At 42.7% G+C, this 24,679-nt stretch overlaps 1 protein-coding gene across 1 annotated transcript in view; it reads right to left on the bottom strand.

The window, feature by feature from the left end:
* The window catches only part of LOC139416419 (agrin-like), a 275,974-nt gene extending 270,734 nt beyond the window's left edge, over nucleotides 1-5,240 (bottom strand). Inside the window, exons 1-2 of the mRNA XM_071165012.1 lie at nucleotides 4,900-5,240; nucleotides 3,514-3,775 (exon numbers count right to left, since the gene is read on the bottom strand). Of these exons, the coding sequence (XP_071021113.1) occupies nucleotides 3,514-3,775; nucleotides 4,900-5,094 (457 nt within the window). The 5' untranslated portion in view covers nucleotides 5,095-5,240. The remainder of the gene's footprint in view (nucleotides 1-3,513; nucleotides 3,776-4,899) is intronic.
* Nucleotides 5,241-24,679: the final 19,439 nt, after the last annotated feature.

Genomic DNA, 24,679 nt, shown 5'->3' with positions numbered 1-24,679 from the left:
GGGTCTTCTTATAGTGCCTGACAAATGGTTTCTTCACAAAAAAGTGCCAAAAGGAGCGACAGCTCTCAATAACTCTCACTGCACTGGGGAAGTTTTCAGTATCTAGAGCTGCAGCTGGCTAAAATGGATTACTTGTCTCCTTTTTTTTTTCCCAAACTCAGGAAGCTCCTCAAAAAACTCTTTTTATGATTGCATGTTCTCAAGCACAGACAAGTCTGATCTATTCATTCCTTCTCCACGTCCGCTTCCTCCTGCTCCTGCCTCTGTTTAGGTAAAATTATTTTTGGTGCCACGGCTTTGCCATTAACAGAGGTGTGAACATAAATGTCAACTGCTAAAAGAGTGTGAGAAACGCAGTCCCCAGTAAATACCTCAAAGCTCTGGGTTATGTGTAAAAAAGACTTTAAGAGCTTACTTCTGACTTCATAAAACGTCCCCCTGACAACGGGGAAAGGTTGTCTCAGGGAGGTCAGTTACTGTCCCTGAAGGTGTATATCAAAGGGGACACCTCCACCTCCTAGAGAGAGATGATTAACCTGAGCAGGGCCGCAGCAGCTTCACCATGACAACTAACCTGCTTAGAGGACTCAGGTGTCCCTATTTGTCTGAGTGCTGGGAAACAGTCATGGGTGTAACCCTACAGCTATGATATTTCAGATACCATTTACTTGTGATGCAGGGAGTGTGATGCCTATCTTTACAATGTGACTGCCCTGTACTACTCTGTCAGACTAACCTTAAAATAATCTGGTCTCAGACGATCGTGCAGGTGAAGAAGCCGGATATGGAGGTCCGGGCAGGCGTGATTACACAGGGTCTGCGGTTATGAGGCCGGTTGGATGCACTGCCAAATTCTCAAAAACAACGTTGGAGGCAGCTTATGGTAGAGAAATTAACATTCAATTCTAAGGCAATCGCTCTGGTGGACATTCCTGCAGTCAGCATGTCAATTGCACACTCCCTCAGAATTTGAGACATCTGTGGCATTGTGTTGTGTGATAAAACTTCCCATTTTAGATTGGCCTTTTATTGTCCCCAGCACAAGGTGCACCTGTGTAATGATCATGCTGTTTAATCAGCTTCTTGATATGCCACACCTATCGGTTGGATGGATTATCTTGGCAAAGGAGAAATGCTCACTAACAGCGATGTAAACACATTTGTGCACATTTGAGAAAAATAAGCTTTTTGTGCGTATGGAACATATCTGGGACCTTTTATTTCAGCGTATGAAACATGGGGCGAACACTTGACATGTTGCATTTATATTTTTGTTCAGTAAATATTGAAAGTCAACATCTTCATCAGATGACAACAGAAGTGCAACGCTATTTGGCTGACAGGCACACGAGTAAAAGAGCTTACAAAGAAAAATAAAGGTATTTATTATACATGGCCATCATATTTCTAATGTTTTTTACAGAAAGAATGTAGCCAGCAACATTTCCTAATATTTTGCTTAACGTTAAAATTGCATTTTACCAGAGAAAAGCAGGCAGGCGAGGAAAGTACTGGAAAAAAGAAGCTACACATCAGTCAGAGCATTGTCTGCTGGTTGAATGCTCGTTCATGAATTCTCATCCAAATGGAGAAGTGCAACTGAACCACAAAAACTGCCTGAAATTACAATTACAATAAGAAGCATTTCAGGATCTTCGTTTTAAAAAAGCAGCAAGATATTTCTTATGTCTTTGAACTTTTTTCCTGCGTGAAAAATTAAGAATTATGCGTTAACGCGACAACTAAGCTTAACTTGCTAGTTATCAAAGTAAGTGGCTGAATTAATAAGCTGACGGGGCATCATATTGAGTTAGCTTTCTGCCATGTTTGAGAAGTCAAAGCCCTTTGGATGAGTTATCTGTACATCTGCCACTGCTATCTTTTGAATTCCTTGTTTTCTCCTCTCCGTTCTTGGCCAGTCTGATACACTCCCATCTTCTCTGAGTAGTCAAGCCCATTACCCTCGCGACTCCAGACTCCTCACAGACATAGCATGTACACATGCTGCTCCAGTGCCAGTACTGTTTTTCCTTCAGAAAAGCGTGTCAAAACTTTGTTCATTTCCACAATGTCTCTGGTTCACATTCACTTTTAAATGTCCAAACTCACCAAAAATGGCATTTGGTAGCTCCTATATGTATAACTTTATGAGCTGGATCGCCATTCTTTTCCCTCATTAGCATATTTAGCTAGCAACCGCCATGGAAATTCGCTATTATTTGTGCCAATGGCCTTTTTTGTAGTTTATTTGGCGCCCCCTTGTGTACTAAACTGGTAATACCGTAAATCCTGGAACGTATGAAGGACAGTATGACAATATGAAAATCTGGATTGCGCCCAACCTTAGTATAAAGCAATCAACCCCCCCCCCCCCACAAAAAAAATCCTAATTTATTATCCTTTCCACCGTGTAAAACATTATTTTTGTGAAAAAGTCACTTTTCCTTTATCAGAATAATGATTCTCCCCTATAGCTAGATTTCCATCCAATATTCTACATTCTAAAAATGGCTTACTCACAAAAAAAATGTGCATTATATAGCGAGTGTGCACACTCTGGTATTGGCATGTGCACTCTAGCCAACAGCGTTATCTGCACGCTGTTGGCTAGAGCGCACATATAGCCGATATGATGAGATTATTATTATGGAAAAAAGCACAATTATTTTTACTTGTCAAATGACAGCCAAGCATCGATTATCATGTCACCAGAATAAGACCCTTAATATTTATTGGAAAGGAGCATCAACCTCATCACCTTGCACTTTCACCACCCTGTGAAGTTCATCATTTATTTAATCTGTAACCTAATAAACTGCATGCTTTCCCGATGAGTCATAGTAGGAGAACCACACATGTCATCGTGTGACTCCAAGTTAAATTCAATATGATGGTAATTATATCAATATTCGCACATAAAAGCTTTTCCACTGGCATTTTCCACATAATTAATTTTACAGACAGAAAAAGATCCCACCTTGTCTAACATGTTTTTTTTATCGATACTTGGAAAGTTTACCGAAAAATTTCCATCAGGCCTTTCATTACATTTTTTATCCAGCATGCACTTTACTCGCATTAAAAGGTTGGAATGAAACCTGGTTTATGACCATGTACTGTATTTTCAATGGATTCAATAACAGTTCTTACGAGCAGCACTTTGTGTTGATTTCTAAGGTGCCTTTGGCACCCGCACTGCCTCACAGGCAAAATTCATGGCACAAAAGTATGTGTGCACCTGAAGCTCTTGCATGCATATAAGGCTTACTGCCGGTAAGAACGGACGATTGCCATAATTTTTCGAGTTTCAACACTCAGTTATTACATTTAAAAAAACAAACATTGAAATACCATTAGGTAAGGTAAAGCAAAACCCCAAACCGGTCTGTGCATCCCTAATATGGGATACCTAAACAGAGAGGGGGTTGACTATTCCATACCGTCCTGTTGAGACTGAAAAACAGACAGAGAGAGAGAGAGAAAGAGAGAGGAGACAACACAATGGCAGCTTACCGTCCACACAGTGCTCCACCTCCTCCAGGTTACGCAGGGTAATCCTCATCAGGCTGGAGTTGAGCATCAGCTCGTTCTTATGTGCAGGCCACATGTACTCCGGGGCCAGGTTGACAAAGAAAATGCGCGTGTCGCCAGTGGCAACCTGGTTGTCGCATATCACAGGGTCCCCGAAGCCGCCGATCATCACCTTGTTGCCGCCGTCTAGAAGAACCTCGCCGTTGACCATGGTCTTGCCTTTCAGGTACCGCCATACCCTCACCTTTATCAAGGCCATGGAAAAAGACTCTTTAGCTCTTTACTGAGGCTCCTCACATGCAGGCTGTAACTTCAAGTTAAAGGTAGTCTGAGCAAGGTGACATCATCATAACTAGGATATGAGGTATGCAAGTGGAAATCTGCCCTGTTGCTTATGATGATGTAATTTTGCAGTCTACCTTTAAGCAAATATATATCAAAAGTATTTTACAACAATTGTAGTTTAACAAACAGATTTAAGTCAGGACTCCAGTTATTTCATGTTTATATGCATGCAAGCACTTATTCTTCCAACCACTTGTTTTAATAAAACTTTAAAGGGACAAATTGTATACATCAGTGTACCATGGTTGAATAAATACATACTTTCCTGGACTGTATCTGCTAAACCATAACCATATTCGCAACAGAAGACATTTCATATTCATGGGACAGGTTTCCATTTGGGCCGGTCTCATTTGGTGGTAAAGTGGTTCCGATCTGAAAACGTGACACCTCTAATCTACTCCAATCTCTCTACATAGGATATGGATCTTTAGTGTCCTGCTCTATGACAAGGCAATTGTCAAATACAACTTCATGCCTGTAAATAAATTTTAAAAACAAGCTTCTGAAGAACAACAAATGTAACGCCTTATATATAGCTCAATTATGTACATCACTATAGTTTAAATATATATATATATATATATATATATATATATATATATATATATATATATATATATATCGTTCACTTGAGCTTCCCTTAGGAAGACAGATATAGTATTTTATGTTTCAAAGGGGGTTTATTAGCCTATAAATATGTAATAAATAGTTACCACTTTGTTGAAAAGGTTGAGATTGTTATTACTTGTTTTGTTCAACTACTGTATGAGAAGGCCTACCAAGACCGATGCACTGATTCAAATGGCCACCGTTGGCTTTGGAAGAAAAGTGGGATGGCATGTTATAGTGGATAGGCTATGATTTGACAGGTGTCACTTTGGAGTTAGGCTTACACGTATCATACTTCCTGAAACAGAAACATTGAATACTTTGTAACGTTTTCGACAAGACTATCGTTACTTTGTAGACAACCTCACTCAACATAAATCTATCCACTCAAGTCAGGACAGTCAGGCTTACCTTGCACGAGTATGTATTATGCACTGGGTCCATGTTCATGATTTCTTCAACGGTACCAGTCAAAACTACGTTCGCCTCCTCTTCCCTTTTCTCCAAGTCTTTCTCCGGACAACTTCCGTGACATCGTTGACAGAAAACGGCGACTATCATCAATGCCCACCCGTACAAGTGAGTTGGTCTCCGTTGTGAAACCATGGTCACGAAAACGGGTAACAGACTAAATCAATTCTCTGCGACACAAAGTAGGCTACAAATTGTTTTCGCAGCAATACTCGCTATTTAGGCGAATAAGCCTTCTCCTAACTTCCCTACCGACCACAAAGCTCTCTCAATTTCAGACAAATCTCATGCGTCTGCTGCGTGCGCGACCTGAGCTGCCTCGCTGCAAGCCGGCTGGGAGAGAAGAAAAGGGCTGGATTCTCTCTCAAGGAATGCGCTACACTTCACCCCCCCCCCCTCACACTCGATTCTTTTTGAATGACGCTTCGGATTTGCATGCAATCTGAATTGCTGATACGACTGGTGAAGGGACCTGCGGTTTCAGGAAGGCTGCCGAAAGTGGTGTAAAACGCCACCCTTCGGAGAAATGGTGCGTTCACTGAACAAGCGTAAAACCTTGCTTTGAGGCAAGTGATGGTCAAGTAGCCTATACTAAACATTGAAAGTAGTCTCGGCCTATATTGTGTGTAGCCTAGCCTAAACTATGAAATAATCAAATAACAAAACAAAAACATTGGGTAGGTAAGGCCTATCCCTAATAAACAAACCAACAGAAACAGTCCAGAACTGTCAATACAGTAAGCCTAAGTGATACAATTATGGATCTTATTAAATATTTGCCATGATCAACATTTGTAAATGCTACCATGTGTGCGTTTTTTTACAGCTCCCAGTTAGGAATAGACACTGCGTAAATTTCCGCTCTTCAAAAGCTGTAATTTTAAGTAGACTATCCGTCAATCTATTCCTGGAAAATGACAGGCTTGCGATGTGCTTTCCAACAGAGGATATTTGTAGAGATTTGTTCCATGTTTTCCCTCGAATTTCTTGTGCCCTTCCCTGATTTTTCTATAAATCTAAAAAGTAGCCTCTTCACAATTAAAATGTCAACATCACACTCTAAAAATTGGGGGTTCAACAAGGGTTCTTCTAAGATCATCAAAGTTCTTTAAATAACCTTAGGGTTCTTGGAACTGAAACTGTCCCCCAAAAGGTTCTTCCAAGAACCCCATAGGATGTGAGGTTCATCGAGGAAACCTCCTTAGTTGGTGGGGTTCTTGCAGAAACCTAACTGCCCAAATTAAACATTTGGATTTGAATTTGAAAAGACAGAACGTGCTGGCACTTAACTGAAAAATGTTAAGAGCTCCTCAATTTAAGGGAAGGGTTCTCCCTTGTATGAACTAACTTGATATTGTTTTATGATGATACCATTTATCTTTTCATATTTGTGCAAATCTTTCTAAAACAGAAAATTGACACAATTCAATGGATATCAATCAAAAGGTAAGAATAGGTAAGCTATTAGAATATGTAATAAGAATACCAATTGACATACCCTTTTATGCCTCCTTGTCTGTATACCTGCAGACACAGACACAAAAGTGAGCAGTTCAGTAATGTGCACCCAATACAGATAGCCTTCAACATATTATTGTAGCCTACACTCTAAAAATAAAAGGTTCCTGGAGTATCCTTTAGGGGTTCTTCAAATTGAAACTGTGGGAGAACCCCGATAAGTTCTTCAAATCCCCACCAACTAAGGAGGTTCCTTGATGAACCCCACCTCTTATTTGATGAACCCCACCTACAGAAATATGAAAAGATAGAGCCCCCAGTGACGGCCTTCAGTCCGGAGCCCCCAACGAGGGTGCCCAGTCCGGGGCCGGCAACGAAGGTGCCCTGTCCGGGGCCCGCAGCGAGGGTGCCCAGTCCGGGACCCGCAGCGAGGGTCCCCAGTCCGAGGCCCGCAGCGAGGGTCCCCAGTCCGGTGCCCGCAGAGAGGGTCCCCAGTCCGGGGTCGGCGGCGAGGGTCCTCACACCAGAGGCGCCACCAAAGCGGGGTGAGCCAGAGGTGGAGCGGGGTCTACGTCCCGTACCAGAGCCGCCACCGCGGATAGATGCCCACCCAGACCCTCCCCTATAGGTTCAGGTTTTGCAGCCGGAGTCCGCACCTTTGGTCACACGCTGACCTTAGAGAGACTTTTTTATGTCTCTTTTTGGTTTGGTCAGGGTGTGATTTGGGTGGGAATTCTGTCTTTTATTTCTATGATTTGTGTTTCAATGTTATGCCCGGGTATGGTTCTCAATCAGGGACAGCTGTCTATCGTTGTCTCTGATTGGGAATCATACTTAGGTAGCCCTTTTTCCCTCCTTTCAGTGTGGGTAGTTATCTTTGTTAGTGGCACTTAGCCCTGTTAAGCTTCACGTCGTTTCTGTGCTTTTCGTTTTGTTGGCGACATTATAATAAAAGTTAAATGTACACTCACCACGCTGCACCTTGGTCCTCTTCTTTCGACGGCCGTGACAGTATCATCATGAAACAATATCAATTTAGATCATACAAGGGACAAACCTTGCCATAAATTGAGATCTTTACATTTTTCAGTGAAGCGCGTGCACCTGCTGTCCTTTGAAATTCAAATCCAAATGTTTCAGTTTTATTTATTTATTTTATTTAACCTTTTTTTATCTAGGAAAGTCAGTTAAGAACAAATTCTTATTTACAATGACTGCCTACACTGGCCAAACCCGGACGACGCTGGGCCAATTGTACGCCGCCCTATGGGACTCCCAATCACTTCCGGTTGTGATACAGCCTGGATTCAAACCAGTGTGTCTGTAGTGATGCCTCTAGCACTGAGATGCAGTGCCTTAGACTGCTGCACCACTCGGGAGCCCAAGAGTGTGTTGGGCAGTTAGGTTCCTGCAAAAACCCCCATCAGCTGAGGAGGTTCCTCAATGAACCCCACATCCTATGGGGTTCTTGGAAGAAGCTTTTGGGGGCCATTTTCAGTGCCAAGAACCGCAAGGTGCTTCGAATAACTTTGAGGATCTTAGAAGAGCCCTTGTTGAAGCCCTAATTTTTAGAGTGTGATACTACTAATAATAAGTGATGAGTAGGACTATTAGGAGTAGGCAACAGATGAGATGAGTGTTATTTTAAGCGATGGGAACGCCCTTAGTGGTGCTGAAAGGACAGCGCCAGGATCGAGCAATAGTGTTTTTTTAATTAATTATTTATTGAATATTCGAAACATACAATATACTTGCAGTGAAGCTGCTCAATAACTACATTATATCAGTCATCCAACAGATTCCCATTCAGAGCGACACACAGAAGCATCCAGGGTCAATGCCCTGCTCAAGGGCATGTTGACCAATCTACCACCAGGCCAAAAAACGTGAACCCGAACCCTCCAAGATCCCCCCACAGTTCCCCAATAGCTGTCCCTCAACCATTCAAGACCCCACCCACAGTCCCCCCCCCCAGGAATAAAATAAAATACAATTAATTCCATTCCCCACCCCCTAAGAACCCCCCAATGCACCAACAACCAAGAGAATGAACTAAAGAGAAAAAAGGAAAAGATAGAAGAAAACAGCAAACAACAATGCAAATGTTTTATTTTTTTAATAATACATTTAAAACAATGGACATCAAGGACAACTAAAATCACAACAGCAATGTCACGTTCACTGTCTTCAACTCCCTGTCATAGATGAGCCAACGCGCAGCGTGCATGTAATTCCACATCTTTTAATAAAGTGAAACTTTCACAACAAAAAAACAGAAACCGAACATGACGCAACCATGGCCCACACAAACACACACAGAAAATTAATAATTACCCACAACCTTAGGTGGGAAAAAGGCTGCCTAAGTATGATTCCCAATTAGAGACAACGATAGACAGCTGCCTCTGATTGGGAACCACACTCGGCCAAAAACAAAGAAATAGAAAACATAGAATGCCCACCCAAATCACACCCTGACCTAACCAAATAGAGAAATAAAATGTCTCTCTAAGGTCAGGGCGTGACAGTACCCCCCAAAGGTGCGGACTCCGGCCGCAAAACCTGACTATGGGGGAGGGTCCGGGTGGGCATCTATCCTCGGTGGCGGCTCCGGTTCGGGACGTAGCCCCCGCTCCGCACGCTGATCCCCCCCGCTTCCGTGGAATCAGACAGTGGACCGCCGCTGGAGGCTCCGGACTGTGGAAGGTCGCTGCAGGGACCGGACTGGGGATCGTCGCTGCAGGAACCGGACTGGGGACCTGACTGGGGACCGTCGCTGCAGGCTCTGGACTGGGGACCTGACTGGGGACCGTCGCTACAGGCTCCGGACTGGAGACCGTCGCTGGATGCTCCGGACCGGGGACCGTCACTGGAGGCTTCGTGCCATGGATTATCACTGGAGGCTCCGGGCCATGGATCATCACTACAGGCTCCGGGCCATGGATCATCACTGGAGGCTCCGGGCCATGGATCATCACTGGAGGCTCCGGGCCATGGATCATCACTGGAGGCTTCGGGCCATGGATTATCACTGAAGGCTTCAGGCCATGGATTATCACTGGAGGCTTCGTACCATGGATCATCACTACAGGCTCCGGGCCATGGACCATCACTGGAGGCTTCGTGCCATGGATCATCACTAGAGGCTTCGTACGTGGAGCCGGAATAGGTCTCACCGGACATACTGGAGGCCTGGTACCTGGAACCGGAACAGGTCTCACCGGACTGGGGAGATGCACTGGAAGCCTGGTGCATGGAGCAGGCACTGGATACACTGGGCCGTGGAGGCACACTGGAGGTCTCGAGCGTAGAGCTGGCACAACCCGTCCTGGCTGGATGCCCACTTCCGCTCTTCTGGCACAGAGCGCACCGGCCTGTGAATGCTCACTGGAGACACCGTGCGCATCACCGCATAACACGGTGCCTGACCGGTCACATGCTCCCCACGGTAAGCACGGGGAGTTGGCTCAGGTCTAAATCCTGAATACGCCAATCTCCCCATGTGCCCCCCCCCAAAAAATTGGGGGGCTGCCTCTCAGCCTTCCGTCTACTGGGTCTTGTCCCCTGCCATAATCTCCTCCCTGGTCCAGCTCGTCCTCCAAGTTGATGCACACTGCTTGGTCTTTTGGTGGTGGGTAATTCTGTCACGTTCACTGTCTTCAACTCCCTGTCATAGATGAGCCAAGGCGCAGCATGCATGTAATTCCACATCTTTAATAAAGTGACCTTCCCTATGCCTTGGTTGAAACTCAAACTACTATATTTGCAGATGATACTACAATTTATGCAGCAAGACAATCGGTTCAACAGGTACAGCAAGCTTTGCAAGGATATTTGGAGATTATCAGGAAATGGGTTTGCCAAAACAAACTTGCTTTAAACACCAAGAAAACCAAAGTTATGTTGGTCTGTTCAACTAGGAAAAGGCCAAAACAGCTTGGGATACAATTAAGTATGGGAGGAGTACAAATTGAAGAAGTGGCAGAAACCAAACTACTGGGAGTGCAGCTAGACAGCTGCTTATCATGGTCGTCTCAAATAACTAATCTATGTAAAAAAAATATTGAAACAGCATGCATAATCAGAAGGATAGCTAACTATTTACCAGGGAAAATCCTTCAGCAAATAACACAGGCATTGGTTGAGAGTCAAGTGAACTATTGTCCGGTGGTCTGGGGAAATGCATCATCTAGTGAAGTTAGGAGGCTGCAGAATGCACAGAATAAAGCAGCAAGGATTGTTTTATGGTGGAGATATGGTTCTTCTGTTGCAGTCATGCGCAGTGTTCTTGGTTGGTCATCAATCGACAAGATAATTGAAAAAAACATGCTTATCTTATTTTATAATATACAGTGCCTTGCGAAAGTATTCGGCCCCCTTGAACTTTGCAACCTTTTGCCACATTTCAGGCTTCAAACATAAAGATATAAAACTGTATTTTTTTGTGAAGAATCAACAACAAGTGAGACACAATCATGAAGTGGAACGACATTTATTGGATATTTCAAACTTTTTTAACAAATCAAAAACTGAAAAATTGGGCGTGCAAAATTATTCAGCCCCTTTACTTTCAGTGCAGCAAACTCTCTCCAGAAGTTCAGTGAGGATCTCTGAATGATCCAATGTTGACCTAAATGACTAATGATGATATATACAATCCACCTGTGTGTAATCAAGTCTCCGTATAAATGCACCTGCACTGTGATAGTCTCAGAGGTCCGTTAAAAGCGCAGAGAGCATCGTGAAGAACAAGGAACACACCAGGCATGTCCGAGATACTGTTGTGAAGACGTTTAAAGCCGGATTTGGATACAAAAATATTTCCCAAGCTTTAAACATCCCAAGGAGCACTGTGCAAGCGATAATATTGAAATGGAAGGAGTATCAGACCACTGCAAATCTACCAAGACCTGGCCGTCCCTCTAAACTTTCAGCTCATACAAGGAGAAGACTGATCAGAGATGCAGCCAAGAGGCCCATGATCACTCTGGATGAACTGCAGAGATCTACAGCTGAGGTGGGAGACTCTGTCCATAGGACAACAATCAGTCGTATATTGCACAAATCTGGCCTTTATGGAAGAGTGGCAAGAAGAAAGCCATTTCGTAAAGATATCCATAAAAAGTGTCGTTTAAAGTTTGCCACAAGCCACCTGGGAGACACACCAAACGTGGAAGAAGGTGCTCTGGTCAGATGAAACCAAAATTGAACTTTTTGGCAACAATGCAAAACGTTATGTTTGGCGTAAAAGCAACACAGCTGAACACACCATCCCCACTGTCAAACATGGTGGTGGCAGCATCATGGTTTGGGCCTGCTTTTCTTCAGCAGGGACAGGGAAGATGGTTACAATTGATGGGAAGATGGATGGAGCCAAATACAGGACCATTCTGGAAGAAAACCTGATGGAGTCTGCAAAAGACCTGAGACTGGGACGGAGATTTGTCTTCCAACAAGACAATGATCCAAAACATAAAGCAAAATCTACAATGGAATGGTTCAAAAATAAACATATCCAGGTGTTAGAATGGCCAAGTCAAAGTCCAGACCTGAATCCAATCGAGAATCTGTGGAAAGAACTGAAAACTGCTGTTCACAAATGCTCTCCATCCAACCTCACTGAGCTCGAGCTGTTTTGCAAGGAGGAATGGGAAAAAAATTCAGTCTCTCGATGTGCAAAACTGATAGAGACATACCCCAAGCGACTTACAGCTGTAATCGCAGCAAAAGGTGGCGCTACAAAGTATTAACTTAAGGGGGCTGAATAATTTTGCACGCCCAATTTTTCAGTTTTTGATTTGTTAAAAAAGTTTGAAATATCCAATAAATGTCGTTCCACTTCATGATTGTGTCCCACTTGTTGTTGATTCTTCACAAAAAAATACAGTTTTATATCTTTATGTTTGAAGCCTGAAATGTGGCAAAAGGTCGCAAAGTTCAAGGGGGCCGAATACTTTCTCAAGGCACTGTACATCATTTAAAACGGCCAAGTTCTATTCACAATGGTATTCAGTTGGTAAGAGACAGACATTCAGTAAATACTAGGAATAGATTGTCCACCATCTATGCGTTCTCCAGACAGAAAAAATAAATGGGCAAAAGAACATTTCGATTTAGAGCAACAAAGAAATGGAATAAATTAACTGAGCAAACTAGAAACCTTTCAATATATAAGTTTAAACATTATTTTAAAACAATTTAAATATAGTATATAGAAATGTTGTGGGACTATAGTAGATGAAGTAGATGATTTTTTATTTTTAGATTGAGTATTTATTGGGTCATTATGCTAGTGTATTATGTATGTTTGTAATAGTGTGTTATATGTGAAAGTGTGTTTGTATTATAAATTGTATTTTAATGTTAAGGACTCTTGGAAGATTACTCCAAAAGGGGACTAAAAGAGATCCTAATAAAATCAAATCAAATAAAGTGAAACTTTCACATAAAAACTGGTAAACAGAAACCGAACGTGACACAACCGTGGCGCACACAAACACACACAGAAAATAAATAATTACCCACAACATTAGGTGGGAAAAAGGCTGCCTAAGTATGATTCCCAATCAGAGACAACGATAGACAGCTGCCTCTGATTGGGAACCACACTCGACCAAAAACAACGAAATAGAAAACATAGAATGCCCACCCAAATCACACCCTGACCTAACCAAATAGAGAAATAAAACGTCTCTCTAAGGTCAGGGCGTGACAAGCAATACCAACTGTATATGTTTGTGTGCGTGTCTGGCACTATTACATGTATGTGTGTGTTCTTGCATGTGTTTATTTGAATGAGAGTGTGTGTATATGCATGTGTACAAACACCTGCACTGCGTCAGCCTCAGGCAAACCAGGCAATAGTTGTAAAAACACTGCCACTTAGTATCATTCAAATGTACTTTTTATAATGTTTTATTTTGGCTTTTTTTTTAGCAATAATGTTGAAGAAGTTGAATCAACTTGGGGTGCTGAAGGATAGCTCTGCCATTCGGCCAGTTCAGGAACAAACAATAATCATTTGCAGTATTGCCTAATAGTCCTACGACTACGTGGTCTAGCTATTTGTAGGCTATAGCCTACTGTAAATACAAATACATATAGCACTGTTTGCAAGGTGAGGTTTAGTTGCTAGTAGGAATTTCATTGTATTGTGTAGCTTACGCTTTGGCTGTATCATAAATAAACTGTGATTTGATTAGCTTGAACACGTTACAATATAGGCCTACCCAGGGCCAGAATTATGCAGGGGCTTACCGGGGCTGAAGTTTGGACACATGTTTTTCTTGTGTTCCAGTGTTTTTCTTTATTTTTACTATTTTCTACATTGTAGAATCTTATTGAATACATCAATACTATGAAATAACACATGTGGAATCATGTAGTAAACAATAAAGTGTTAAACAAATCAAAATATATATTTTATATTTGAGATTCTTCAAAGTAGCCACCCTTTGCCTTGATGACAGCTTTACACACTCTTGGCATTCTCTCAACCAGATTCATGAGGTAGTCACCTGGAATGCATTTCAATTAACAGGTGTGCCTTGTTAAAAGTTCATTTGTGGAATTTATTTTCTTCTTAATGCGTTTTTAGCCAATCAGTTGTGTTGTGACAAGGTGGGGGAGTATACAGAGGATAACCCTATTGGTAAAACACCAAGTCCATATAATGGCAAAAACAGCTCAAATAAGCAAAGAGAAATGACAGTCCATAATTACTTTAAGAGATGAAGGTCAGTCAATGTCGAAAGTTTCTTCAAGTGCAGTCGAAAAAACCATCAAGAGCTATGATGAAACTGTCTCTCATGAGGACCGTCACGGGAATGAAAAACCCAGAGTTACCTCTGCTGCAGAGGATATGTTCATTAGAGTTAAAAGCCTCAGAACTTGCAGCCCAAATAAATGCTTCATAGGAGTTCAAGTAACAGACACATCTCAACATGAACTTTTCAGAAGAGACTGGATGAATCAAGCCTTCATGGTTGAATTGCTGCAAAGGAACTACTACTAAAGGACACCAATAATAAGAAGAGACTTGCTTGGGCCAAGAAACACGAGAAATGGACATTAGACCGGTGGAAATTTGTCTTTTGGTCTGATGAATCCAAATTTGAGTTTATTGTTTCCAACCGCCGTGTCTTTATGAGACGCAGAGTAGGTGAATGGTTGATCTCTGCATGTGTAATTCTCACCATGAAGCATGGAGGAGGAGTTGTGATGTTGTGGGGGTGCTTTGCTGGTGACACTGTTGGTGTTTTATTTAGAATTCAAGGCACACTTAACCAGCATGGCTACCACAGCATTCTGCAGAGATACGCCATCCCATCTGGTTTGCGCCCAGTGGGACTATCATTTGTTTTTCAACAGGACAATGACCCAACACACCTCCAGGCTGAGTAAGGGCTATTTGACCAAGAAGGAAAGTGATAGAATGCTGTATCAGTGACCTGGCCTTCACGATCACCCGACCTCAACCGAATTGAGATGGTTTGGGATGAGTTGGACCGCAGAGCATGGCAGCCAACAAGTGCTCAGCATATGTGGGAACTCCTTCAAGACTGTTGGAAAAGCATTCTAGGTGAAGCTGTTTGAGAGAATGCCAAGAGTATGCAAAGCTGTCATCAAGGCAAAGGGTGGCTACTTTGAAGAATCTCAATATAAAATATATTTTGATTTGCTTAACACTTTTTTGGTTACTATATGATTCCATATGTGTTATTTCATAGTTTTGATGTCTTTACCATTATTCTACGAAAACCCTTGAATGAGTAGGTGTGTCCAAACATTTGACTGGTACTATATATATATATATATACAAACACACATATTGTACAATATATATATATATATATATATATATATATATATATATATATATATATATACATATATTGTACAATATGTGTGTTTGTTTGAATTCAAGACCAGATTGATCTCAGTTGGTCAGTGTCAGAGTAGCCACTCATTTCAGTTATTTGTATGGTAAGATTCAGCTAATTTCTTCTATCGTGTAAATTATGTAGAACTCCATAAAATGCTTTTTTTATTTTGGCTTTATTATTGCGTCTTGGTGCACAGATTTGTTTTCAGAAAAGTATGGTGTTCCGGGACGTGTGTGTGTGTGCGCGTGCGCGTGCGTGTGTGTGTGTGTGTGGGGGGGGGGGGGGTGTTAACCTATTACAGAATAAAAGAAAACAGAGGTGAACTATCAATTCTAATATTTATTTTGCATAGATTAAACATGCTATAAATCAATTCACCAAGTAGTGAACATAAATCATTACTACGTAGAATTGAAGGAGATTAGTTTTAATATAGCCAGTAAATCAAGCTTTTGGTGTGGTGGGTTCCACTGCGCAGTGCAAGAGGGGGTCCGTGATGTTTTATGAACATCAAGGCAGACACATGGTGAATTTGGATTCTCGATCTCGTTGGTAAGATGATAAGGTTCATGTAGCTAAACCCTCTCACACTCCACTGAGCAGCAGATCGTTTTATCAACTGTCTGATTGGCCAAAGTGGTAAATCCCCTGAATTGCCTCTGCAGTGCACACACGTAGCCTACAGTTCTTCATCATTCCCACCACCGCCAGTGAGAAGAGGGAAGAAACCACCATTTACTGTCAGTTCAAGTATATTTAAAAAGTAAGTTTATGGCCAGTTTTATTGTGAAACATTTATGACAATGTCCTCATCTTCCCAACATTTCCTGTCACCTCATTGATAAAAAACACCCAACACCAACTCTCCAAAACTAAAAACTATGTTTTACTTTATTTTCATGTTCCTTTGTAGGCTAATCCTCTCCGTGTTGCCAAAATTATTGTGTAGACTGTAGCCCCGAAAATGTCTAGGCTGTAGCCCGAAAACAACGAGCTTTCCCAAACTTTATGCATTAGGTAGACTTAATATAGGCCTATATTTTAACAAAAAAAGTGAACTTGTTTTTAGAAATGTTCAGTGGAAAAAAGCCCAAGGTTGCAACTGCATCTCTGAATTTCCCATCGTTCTTCTTTGTGTGCATTCCAGGCAGACTAGATGCTGTGTTGTGTATTGCTGCCTTTCACAGGTCTGAATGCAGATTGCACGTTTTAGTCACAAAATTAAAGGAGTAGGGGAATGAGAAATTCTTAAATTGCACCACCATCTAACCCGGCACCTAGGGTTAACAAAATGCTGCAAACCTTCAATAAACGGTTCTAGTTATATAGCTATAGCCCAGGGTTTTCCTTGTCAGATCACATAGCTAACACTAACAGCACAATGGAAAAAGCTGTAGCCCTCTAAAAAAGTCTACAGTACTGTGACCTACACACACTGTCAGCCAGAGCATCTCCTTCAGCTTAGAACCTTTTCCCAAATCACGTGAAGAATCATGTTCTCACCACCACCAATTGTCTTTTGACAGCACTCCTCATCCCACAAATATTTCAACACAAAGCCTCCGTAAGTAAACATGCTTAAACAAGCATTCGACTCAGGAAAGACATTTTCATAGCCCATTTTGTCATTCAAACCATAATCTGCCAAGCAGATGCAATTACTGTTGAAAAAGCCAGAGTGGCAAAGACATATTCCCCACGGGCATTTATTAGCAGACTTTGAGAGGGTTTGTTGAAAACGTTCCCATACATCATTTTGGTTGGGTTTTGACTCTCTCTTTGCTCAGTTGTCAGTTTTTATGACTGAGTGTTTCATTGCAGGACTGACCACACTGGCAGAATGAATTGGCACATTGCCATGTAGTTGTGTGACATGATCTGTTATTCGAATCATTCTTCAGCAATACCCCTGGAATAAACCAAAATGACACATATCACCGCTCTGACAGTTTGTTTGTATATATGTATGAATAATGATGTGTGTTATTATTTCTCCCTTTGAAATAACTTATTGTGAGTGATGACTTTAAACATGCGGAAGGTTTGTGCAGCGGGATTATAATGACCCAGTTTAACTAAGGGTCTTTTGGAAACAAAGAGACTAAATTTTATTTTTTTTTTTAATATTTGCTGAAAAAAGTTATGCAAAGGCCAATACAATAGTAGGCTCTCAGCTGTTATTCATTTAACAGCCGTGCTATTGGTTTATTCCTGCATTTCATCAACTTCAGCCATTCAGTGAAATTCCTACTGTATGAGTGTTGAAAAGTCCATCTGCTTGGTGCTCTACGTACAGGAACATGTAAGTGATATCTCCACGGTGCAGATCACAATAAATAATTCACATTGCCTCCGTGGTTCTATGTCCTTACATTCTGTTCGTTGTTCTTCAAATATCCTTTGATTCGTAAGAATGTGTCCAAAATGTATTCTGCCCACAGTATACATTGCTACATTTTACACACACACACACACACACACACACACACACACACACACACACACACACACACACACACACACACACACACACACACACACACACACACACACACACACACACACACACACACACACACACACACACACGGGCTAATATGACCCAATAACTGAGTTTCTTTGTCTGATGGAAACAGACTCTCACACACAGATATGTAAACAGTCACACAACCCCCCATTCCTATGCAGACACACATCACCAACATCACCTAACACACCCACACACTGTGGTAGACATTCCAGCGTTATCAATAGAGCCTGCTGTAACTCTTTTGTTTCTCCAGGGGACAGGCTTCGTTCCCTTTATCAGGTATCAGCCTGGGAACATAATAGCAACCCTCGCCTGCCTGGCATCTATCTGCCTGTGGCTGTGACCACAGAGGCGGTGTCCAGTGTCCCAGCCTGCCTTGCAAGCCCTAGAGAGGTGGCCTCTTTCCATTAGTTCTCTAACTGTCCTCACTGTAGAAACAAAATGGAGGCCACCAGATTGATATTATCAAGTAATCCTTTTCCGACAGTTAAATCTCAATTGAGCATGACTCTCGGGGGCACTTGTTATTTATTTTAGAGATAGAGGATAAATATTCTGTGTGTGCGTGTCTGCGCACGGTGGCGGGTGTGTGTGTGCATACGTGCAAATGTATGGGTAAGAGTGTGTGTATAAATGCCCATTGACCACAAGGCAGCTCATTTAAGAATCAACATGAGCATGAGGAGGTGGACTGAAATTCTTCACACTGAACACATCCGTCACTTATTGGAGAGCTGCATTCAAAAAAGAGCAAGTCCAGGTAGCCTGGTTTAAATCACTCCGAATGAAAGGAGCATGAAACCCAATTGGCCAAGCCAATAGAAACAAATCTGAACAGAAATATACCCCCCTAAACCATTTAGCCCACCCTACGTCAAGCAACGAATTGACTATAGACAATCAGGGAATGTTTCCGCTCTCGTTCGCTCTGTGATCACTACTACAACATTTCCTCAGCTACGATGTTCCAGAAACACATGACTTGTCATGGCGTTCATCAGATCTTGCAGGGTTTCCCAACCATCTCCTCAGGCCTCCCCAGACGTTTCACATCTGAGTTGTAACCCTAAACTGGCACACCTGATTCAATTAGTCAAAGGCTTGATGATTAGTTGACTAATTGAATCAGGTGTGCCAGTTTAGGGTTAAAACTCAAATGTGAAACTTCTGGGGAGGCCTGAGAGGAGGGTTGGTAATAGAGGAACATTATCCCTAACCTCATGTCTAACACACTAGAAAGCATCTCGTGACTAGAATGCTAGCAAGGTAGCACTTCATTTAAGCTACAAATGATTGTACCTGAGGTAATTGTAGCCAAGGGCTCCATATTTCATCCAACTTGTTTCATGGAGTTGGAGGCTGCTGGCTAACCGTGTCAAACACTGAAGACTGTTTTTTTGTGTTTTCCAATGGCACTCCCTCACAACCCAGCCACTCTTCCATCACAAACAGAGCGGTGAACAGCAAACAGCCGGTGTCGAGCTGGCTGGCAGTTGCCAGATGTTTTCCTACTTTGTGGTGTCAAGTCTAAACAGGAGAACGATCCTCACACCTGGTTTTACCATGAGCATTTAGCTGGAATGTTTCAATGTCTCTTTTTTTCAAGCCTCTAATGTCTCTCCAACTCTTCCTTTCCTTATCGGACGGCATGGAGGGAGGGGTTACAAATGCTGCATTCCAGAGAGAGAGAGAGAGAGCAGGACGGAGAGATGGGAAGACAGAGAGACAGAGAGAGAGAGAAAGAGGGAGACACTTATCTACTGTTTGAGCAGAGGTTTCCTGTAGTCTGTCAACACTGTCAACAAATAGATGCCATCTGGATGCATTGTGGTGAATGGCAGAGAGACACCACAGCTAGGTTGCTGAATGTGTACTTCAGAATTCCCAACAAACACACGTGCACACTCAAACACACTCAAATACGCAAATTAACACACACCCCAAGGAAAACACACACTCACTTTTTATAATTTCATAAAGTTTGTTGAAGATTAGACCACAAAGAAGCCAAGCAAAGCACTTAGAAGCACATACTGAGTAATTAAATCTAAATGTGGATGAGTGTCAACAAGGAATTGTAGAGGAAGTAGATAATCAACTGCCCTGGAGGAAGACCAATTATGGGCTACATCTGCACCGCCACACCTCAACTGATAGGGATATAGATACTGTACTACTCTCAGATCCAAGTGTGGAGTCTAGAGACAACATACCATACCACCACGCAGCATCCCCACTCCAACCACAGACAGATGCTATTAGTAATGTCTCTATTATCTTTGGACAGCATGTGAGGTAACAGGAGTCCTGCAATTACTGGTTCTCTATCTGTCTTGAAAGATACCAACAATAGATGATTCACTGTCACTTTGTTTGCAACATAAACATGAGCTATGTGTCTATCAGTATTCACAAACCTGATGATATTAATATAAACCTGGCATGGGCATTTCTCCCCACAACAAAGTACTTTTCACTAATTTGAATCTACCTCAGCTACTTATATGTGACATATGATGGCCTTACAGGTCTTATATCATACAGTAAAACCCCTTTTACTTCAAATGTCACATGCTGGGTGCATTTATTTTCTGTTGAGTTTAGTCTAGCAGTGACTAATAAAGGGGGAAGTTTCATTGCCCTTTAGAAAGCCTTCCAGACATCTCTATTCATCTGCCCCTTGTGACAGAGTCCCGGCTGTACTCGCAGAGTGGCCAGGATTTACCGGCCATTTCATTTTATGGACGCCATTCATTCCCAGTTAGCTCTTTGGCAGATAGCGGGCCGAGTCAATTAGGAAATGAGTCCATCGGGACCGCTCAAGTCTCCCACGCCACCAGAGATGAACGGCAAATCAAATCTGATTTAGACTGATTTGGTTCACTGCAGTTAGAAATTCAAATCAAATCAAAGTTTATTGGTCACATACACATATGTAGCAGATGGTATTGCGGATGTAGCGAAATGCTTGTGTTCCTAGATCCAACAGTGCAGTAGTATCTAACAGTTCAGAACAATACACACTAATCTAAAAGTAAATAATGGAATTAAGAAATATATATATATTACATTTAGCAATGTTGGAGTGGCATTGACTAAAACACAGTAGAATAGAATACAGTATATACATTTGAGATGAGTAAAGCAGTATGTCAAAATTATTTTAACATTATTAAAGTGACTAGTGGTTCATTATTAAAGTGGCCATTGATTCCAAGTCTATTTAGGGCAGCTGCCTCTAAAGAGCACAGTTACGTAACCGGGTGGAAGCCGGCTAGTGATGGCTATTTAACAGTCTGATGGCCTTGGGAAAGAAGCTATTTTTCAGTCTCTCGGTCCCAGCTTTGATGCACCTGTACCTGAACAGGCAGTGGCTCGGATGGTTGTTGTCCTTGATTATATTTTTGGCCTTCCTCTGACATCGGGTGCTGTAGGTGTCCTGGAGGGCAGGTAGTTTTCCCCCGGTGATGCGTTGGGCAGACACACCACCCTCTGGAGAGCCCTGCAGTTGCGGGAGGTGCAGTTGCCATACCAGCCCGACAGGATGCTCTCAGTTGTGCATCTGTAAAAGTTTGTGAGGTTTTAGGGGCCAAGACAAATTTCTTAAGCCTCCTGAGGTTTAAGAGTCACTGTAGCACCTTCTTCACCATACTGTCTGTGTGGGTGGACCATTTCAGATCATCAGTGATGTGTACGCCGAGGAACTTGAAACTTTCCACCTTCTCCATTGCGGTCCCGTTGATGTGGATAGGGGCGTGCTCCCTCTGCTGTTTTCTGAAGTCCACGATCAGCTCCTTTGTTTTGTTGACGTTGAGTGAGAGGTTATTTTCATGGCACCACTCTCTCAGGGCCCTCACCTCCTCCCTGTAGGCTGTCTCATCATTGTCGGTAATCAGGCCTACTAATGTTGTGTCGTCTGCAAACTTGAGTTGGAGGCGTGCGTTGCCACCAATCATGGGTGAATAGGGAGAACAGGAGGGGGCTGAACATGCAACCTTGTGGGGCCCCTATGTTGAGGATCAGCGAAGTGGAAGTGTTGTTTCCTACCTTCACCACCTGGGTGTGGCCCATCTGAAAGTCCAGGACCTAGTTGCAAAGGGCAGGGTTCAGACCCCCGAGCTTAATGATGAGCGTGGAGGGTACTATAGTCAATGAACAGCATTCTTACATAGGTATTCCTCTTGTCCAGATGGGATAGGGCGGTGTGCAGTGCGATTGCATTGTCTGTGGATCTATTGGGGTGGTGAACAAATTGAAGTGGGTCTAGGGTGTCAGGTAAGGTACAGGTGTTATGATCCTTGAATAGTCTCTCAAAGCACTTCATGATGACAAGAGGTGAGTGCTACGGGGCAATAGTCATTTAGTTCAGTTACCTTTGCTTTCTTGGGTACAGCAATAATGGTGGACATCTTGAAGCATGTGGGGACAGCAGACTCGGATAGGGAGAGATTGAATACGTCCGTAACCACTCCAGCCAGCTGGTCTGCGCATGCTCTGAGGCCATCTGGGCCGGCAGCCTTGCGAGGGTTAACATGCTTAAATGTCTTACTCACGTCGGCCACAGAGAAGGAGAGCCCACAATCCTTGGTTGCATCGGTTGCACTGTGTTATCCTCAAAGTGGGCGAAGAAGGTGTTTAGCCTGTCCTGTGTCCGCGACGTGGCTGGCTTTCCCTTTGTAGTCTGCTATTGTCTGTAGACCCTGCCACATACGTCTCATGTCTGAGCTGTTGAATTGCGACTCCACTTTGTCTCTGTACTGACATTTTTGCCTGTTTGATTGCCTTACGGAGGGAATAACTACACTGTTTGTATTCGGCCATATTCCAGTCACCTTGCCATGGTTAAATGCTCTTTCAGTTTTGCACGAATGATACCATCGATCCACGGTTTCTGGTTTGGGTAGGTTTTAATAGTCACAGTGGGTACAACATCTCCTATATACTTCCTGATGAACTCAGTCACCATATCTGTGTATTCGTCGATATTATTCTCAGAGGGTACCCTGAACATATCCCAGTCCGCGTGATCAAAACAATCTCGAGGCATGGATTCCGATTGGTCAGACCAGCGTTGAATAGACCTTAGCACAGGTCAGATGAACTCATGGCTATCATTTTAATGTGAAGTTTAAAGACGTTGCTAACTAGTGTTATCACAATTGCTAACTAGCGTTAGCTCAATAACTGGAAGTCTATGGTAGCGTGCTAGTAGATACCATAGGCTTCCAGTCATTGGCTCGCAAAACTACCTCTAACTTCCTTCATACTGGATACAGAGACATAAAAATGGTATCCATGAGTTCATCTGACTCTGGGGAAGAAGATAAAGGGCTTAATTGCAAAAATCAGGAAGTATCCCTTTAAAGCCCTCTCCACACAAAAACAAATCATGACGAGACTGATTTCTTCTAAAGTTACGCAGGCCCAACAATAACATATACAAGTAATTGCTCTTGGAAACAAATAAAATAACGGGGCTAGACATTGCATCTTTATCTGACCATTGACGACCATTCGCCTCTGTGCGAGTCTTACCCTGGACTCTTTTGATGTAAAGAGTGGATGTAAGTAAATTTCTAATTTCCATAAACATAAGCTAGCCTCTGGTTCCCTGGCCCCTCTTAATCATGCATTAGCATTAGCATTTGATCCCATACATCTGTCCGCGGGAAGGAATAGGTAATCAATAGGAGGTTGAGGTGGAGTACAGTACTGTTTGGGCCCACCAAGACTTCCTTTCCTGAGTCAGAAGCTTGGGCGATGGGCCAGAGGGAGAGAAGCAAGCACTACAACAGGAAACCAGTCTTCACTGCATCATCATTTGTCAGGTCCTCCTCTACCACTGTTGGCCGCTTGCTTCAAAATGGCCGCCCAACTGCATTAGCTAATAGCAGACACAAGGTTGTTGCTGCGTCAGTGTGTTCTGCTGATTCATTTGATTGATTGGCGTATTGACTCAGTCCTGCAGAGCACTTTGTTCGTGTTTATATATTATCATTCAGACAGACCGTAGTCGTGTCCAGTGGGATGAAACATTATAGACCGTTCAGTAGAAATAAAGTATGCCATTATGAATCCCTATTCATGTAGAATAGGGAATCATATCAGCTATATACATAACATTTCTACATACAATGTTTTGAAACAATGGGCCTTCCTTGCTGTGACCCTTAGTCGAAATGCGTATGTCTGCATTCAACTTACATTTGGGGTAATAAAATGTACTGTTGTGCAAAATTGGGAGGAGAAAATAGGGAAAGTACACTATCCAGTTTTGTGTCTGTGTAGAGGGAGGCACAATGCCAAGTATCGACAAGGGGTGGGCAGTTTGGGGGGAGTTATAGAAGGGGATGTTGGGATATTGCCAGGTAGAGGAAGAGAGACGCCTCCAACATCAGGAACCAGATGTCGAAACGCATACTTTCACAGGAACATGTCATGTCTTATCACTTGGTTTCCATGACCAAGTCCATCCATGATCCATTCGGAATTATAGAGTTAAAGGGTGTCTACAGGGGGGTCACCTTTTCTACCGCTGCATACTTCCCCCATTTCTGGGAGGAATGGCATGTTTGGTGTAAAAACATTTTAAGAAGCATCAGGACAGAATAAACAAAAAGGAAAACAAATACAAGCAGTGGAGCAGGTATCAAAGTCCTGTCTGTCACTCAGTGAAGGATGCCGGCTGCCTGTTGGGACTCGTACCGGCACAGTGTGCGTATGCGCATGTGTGTGTGTGTGCATATGTGTGAGTGGCAAGTAGCCTAGTGGTTAAGAGCATTGGGTCAGTACCTGAAAGTTTGAATCCCTGAGACAACTTGGTAAGAAATCTGTCGATGTGCCCTCG

This window comes from Oncorhynchus clarkii, chromosome 9, assembly GCF_045791955.1.
Source record: "Oncorhynchus clarkii lewisi isolate Uvic-CL-2024 chromosome 9, UVic_Ocla_1.0, whole genome shotgun sequence".
Classification (NCBI taxonomy): Eukaryota; Metazoa; Chordata; class Actinopteri; order Salmoniformes; family Salmonidae; genus Oncorhynchus; species Oncorhynchus clarkii.
Note: the sequence above shows the minus strand (reverse complement) of the source record. Positions and strands in the feature narration are given on the sequence as shown.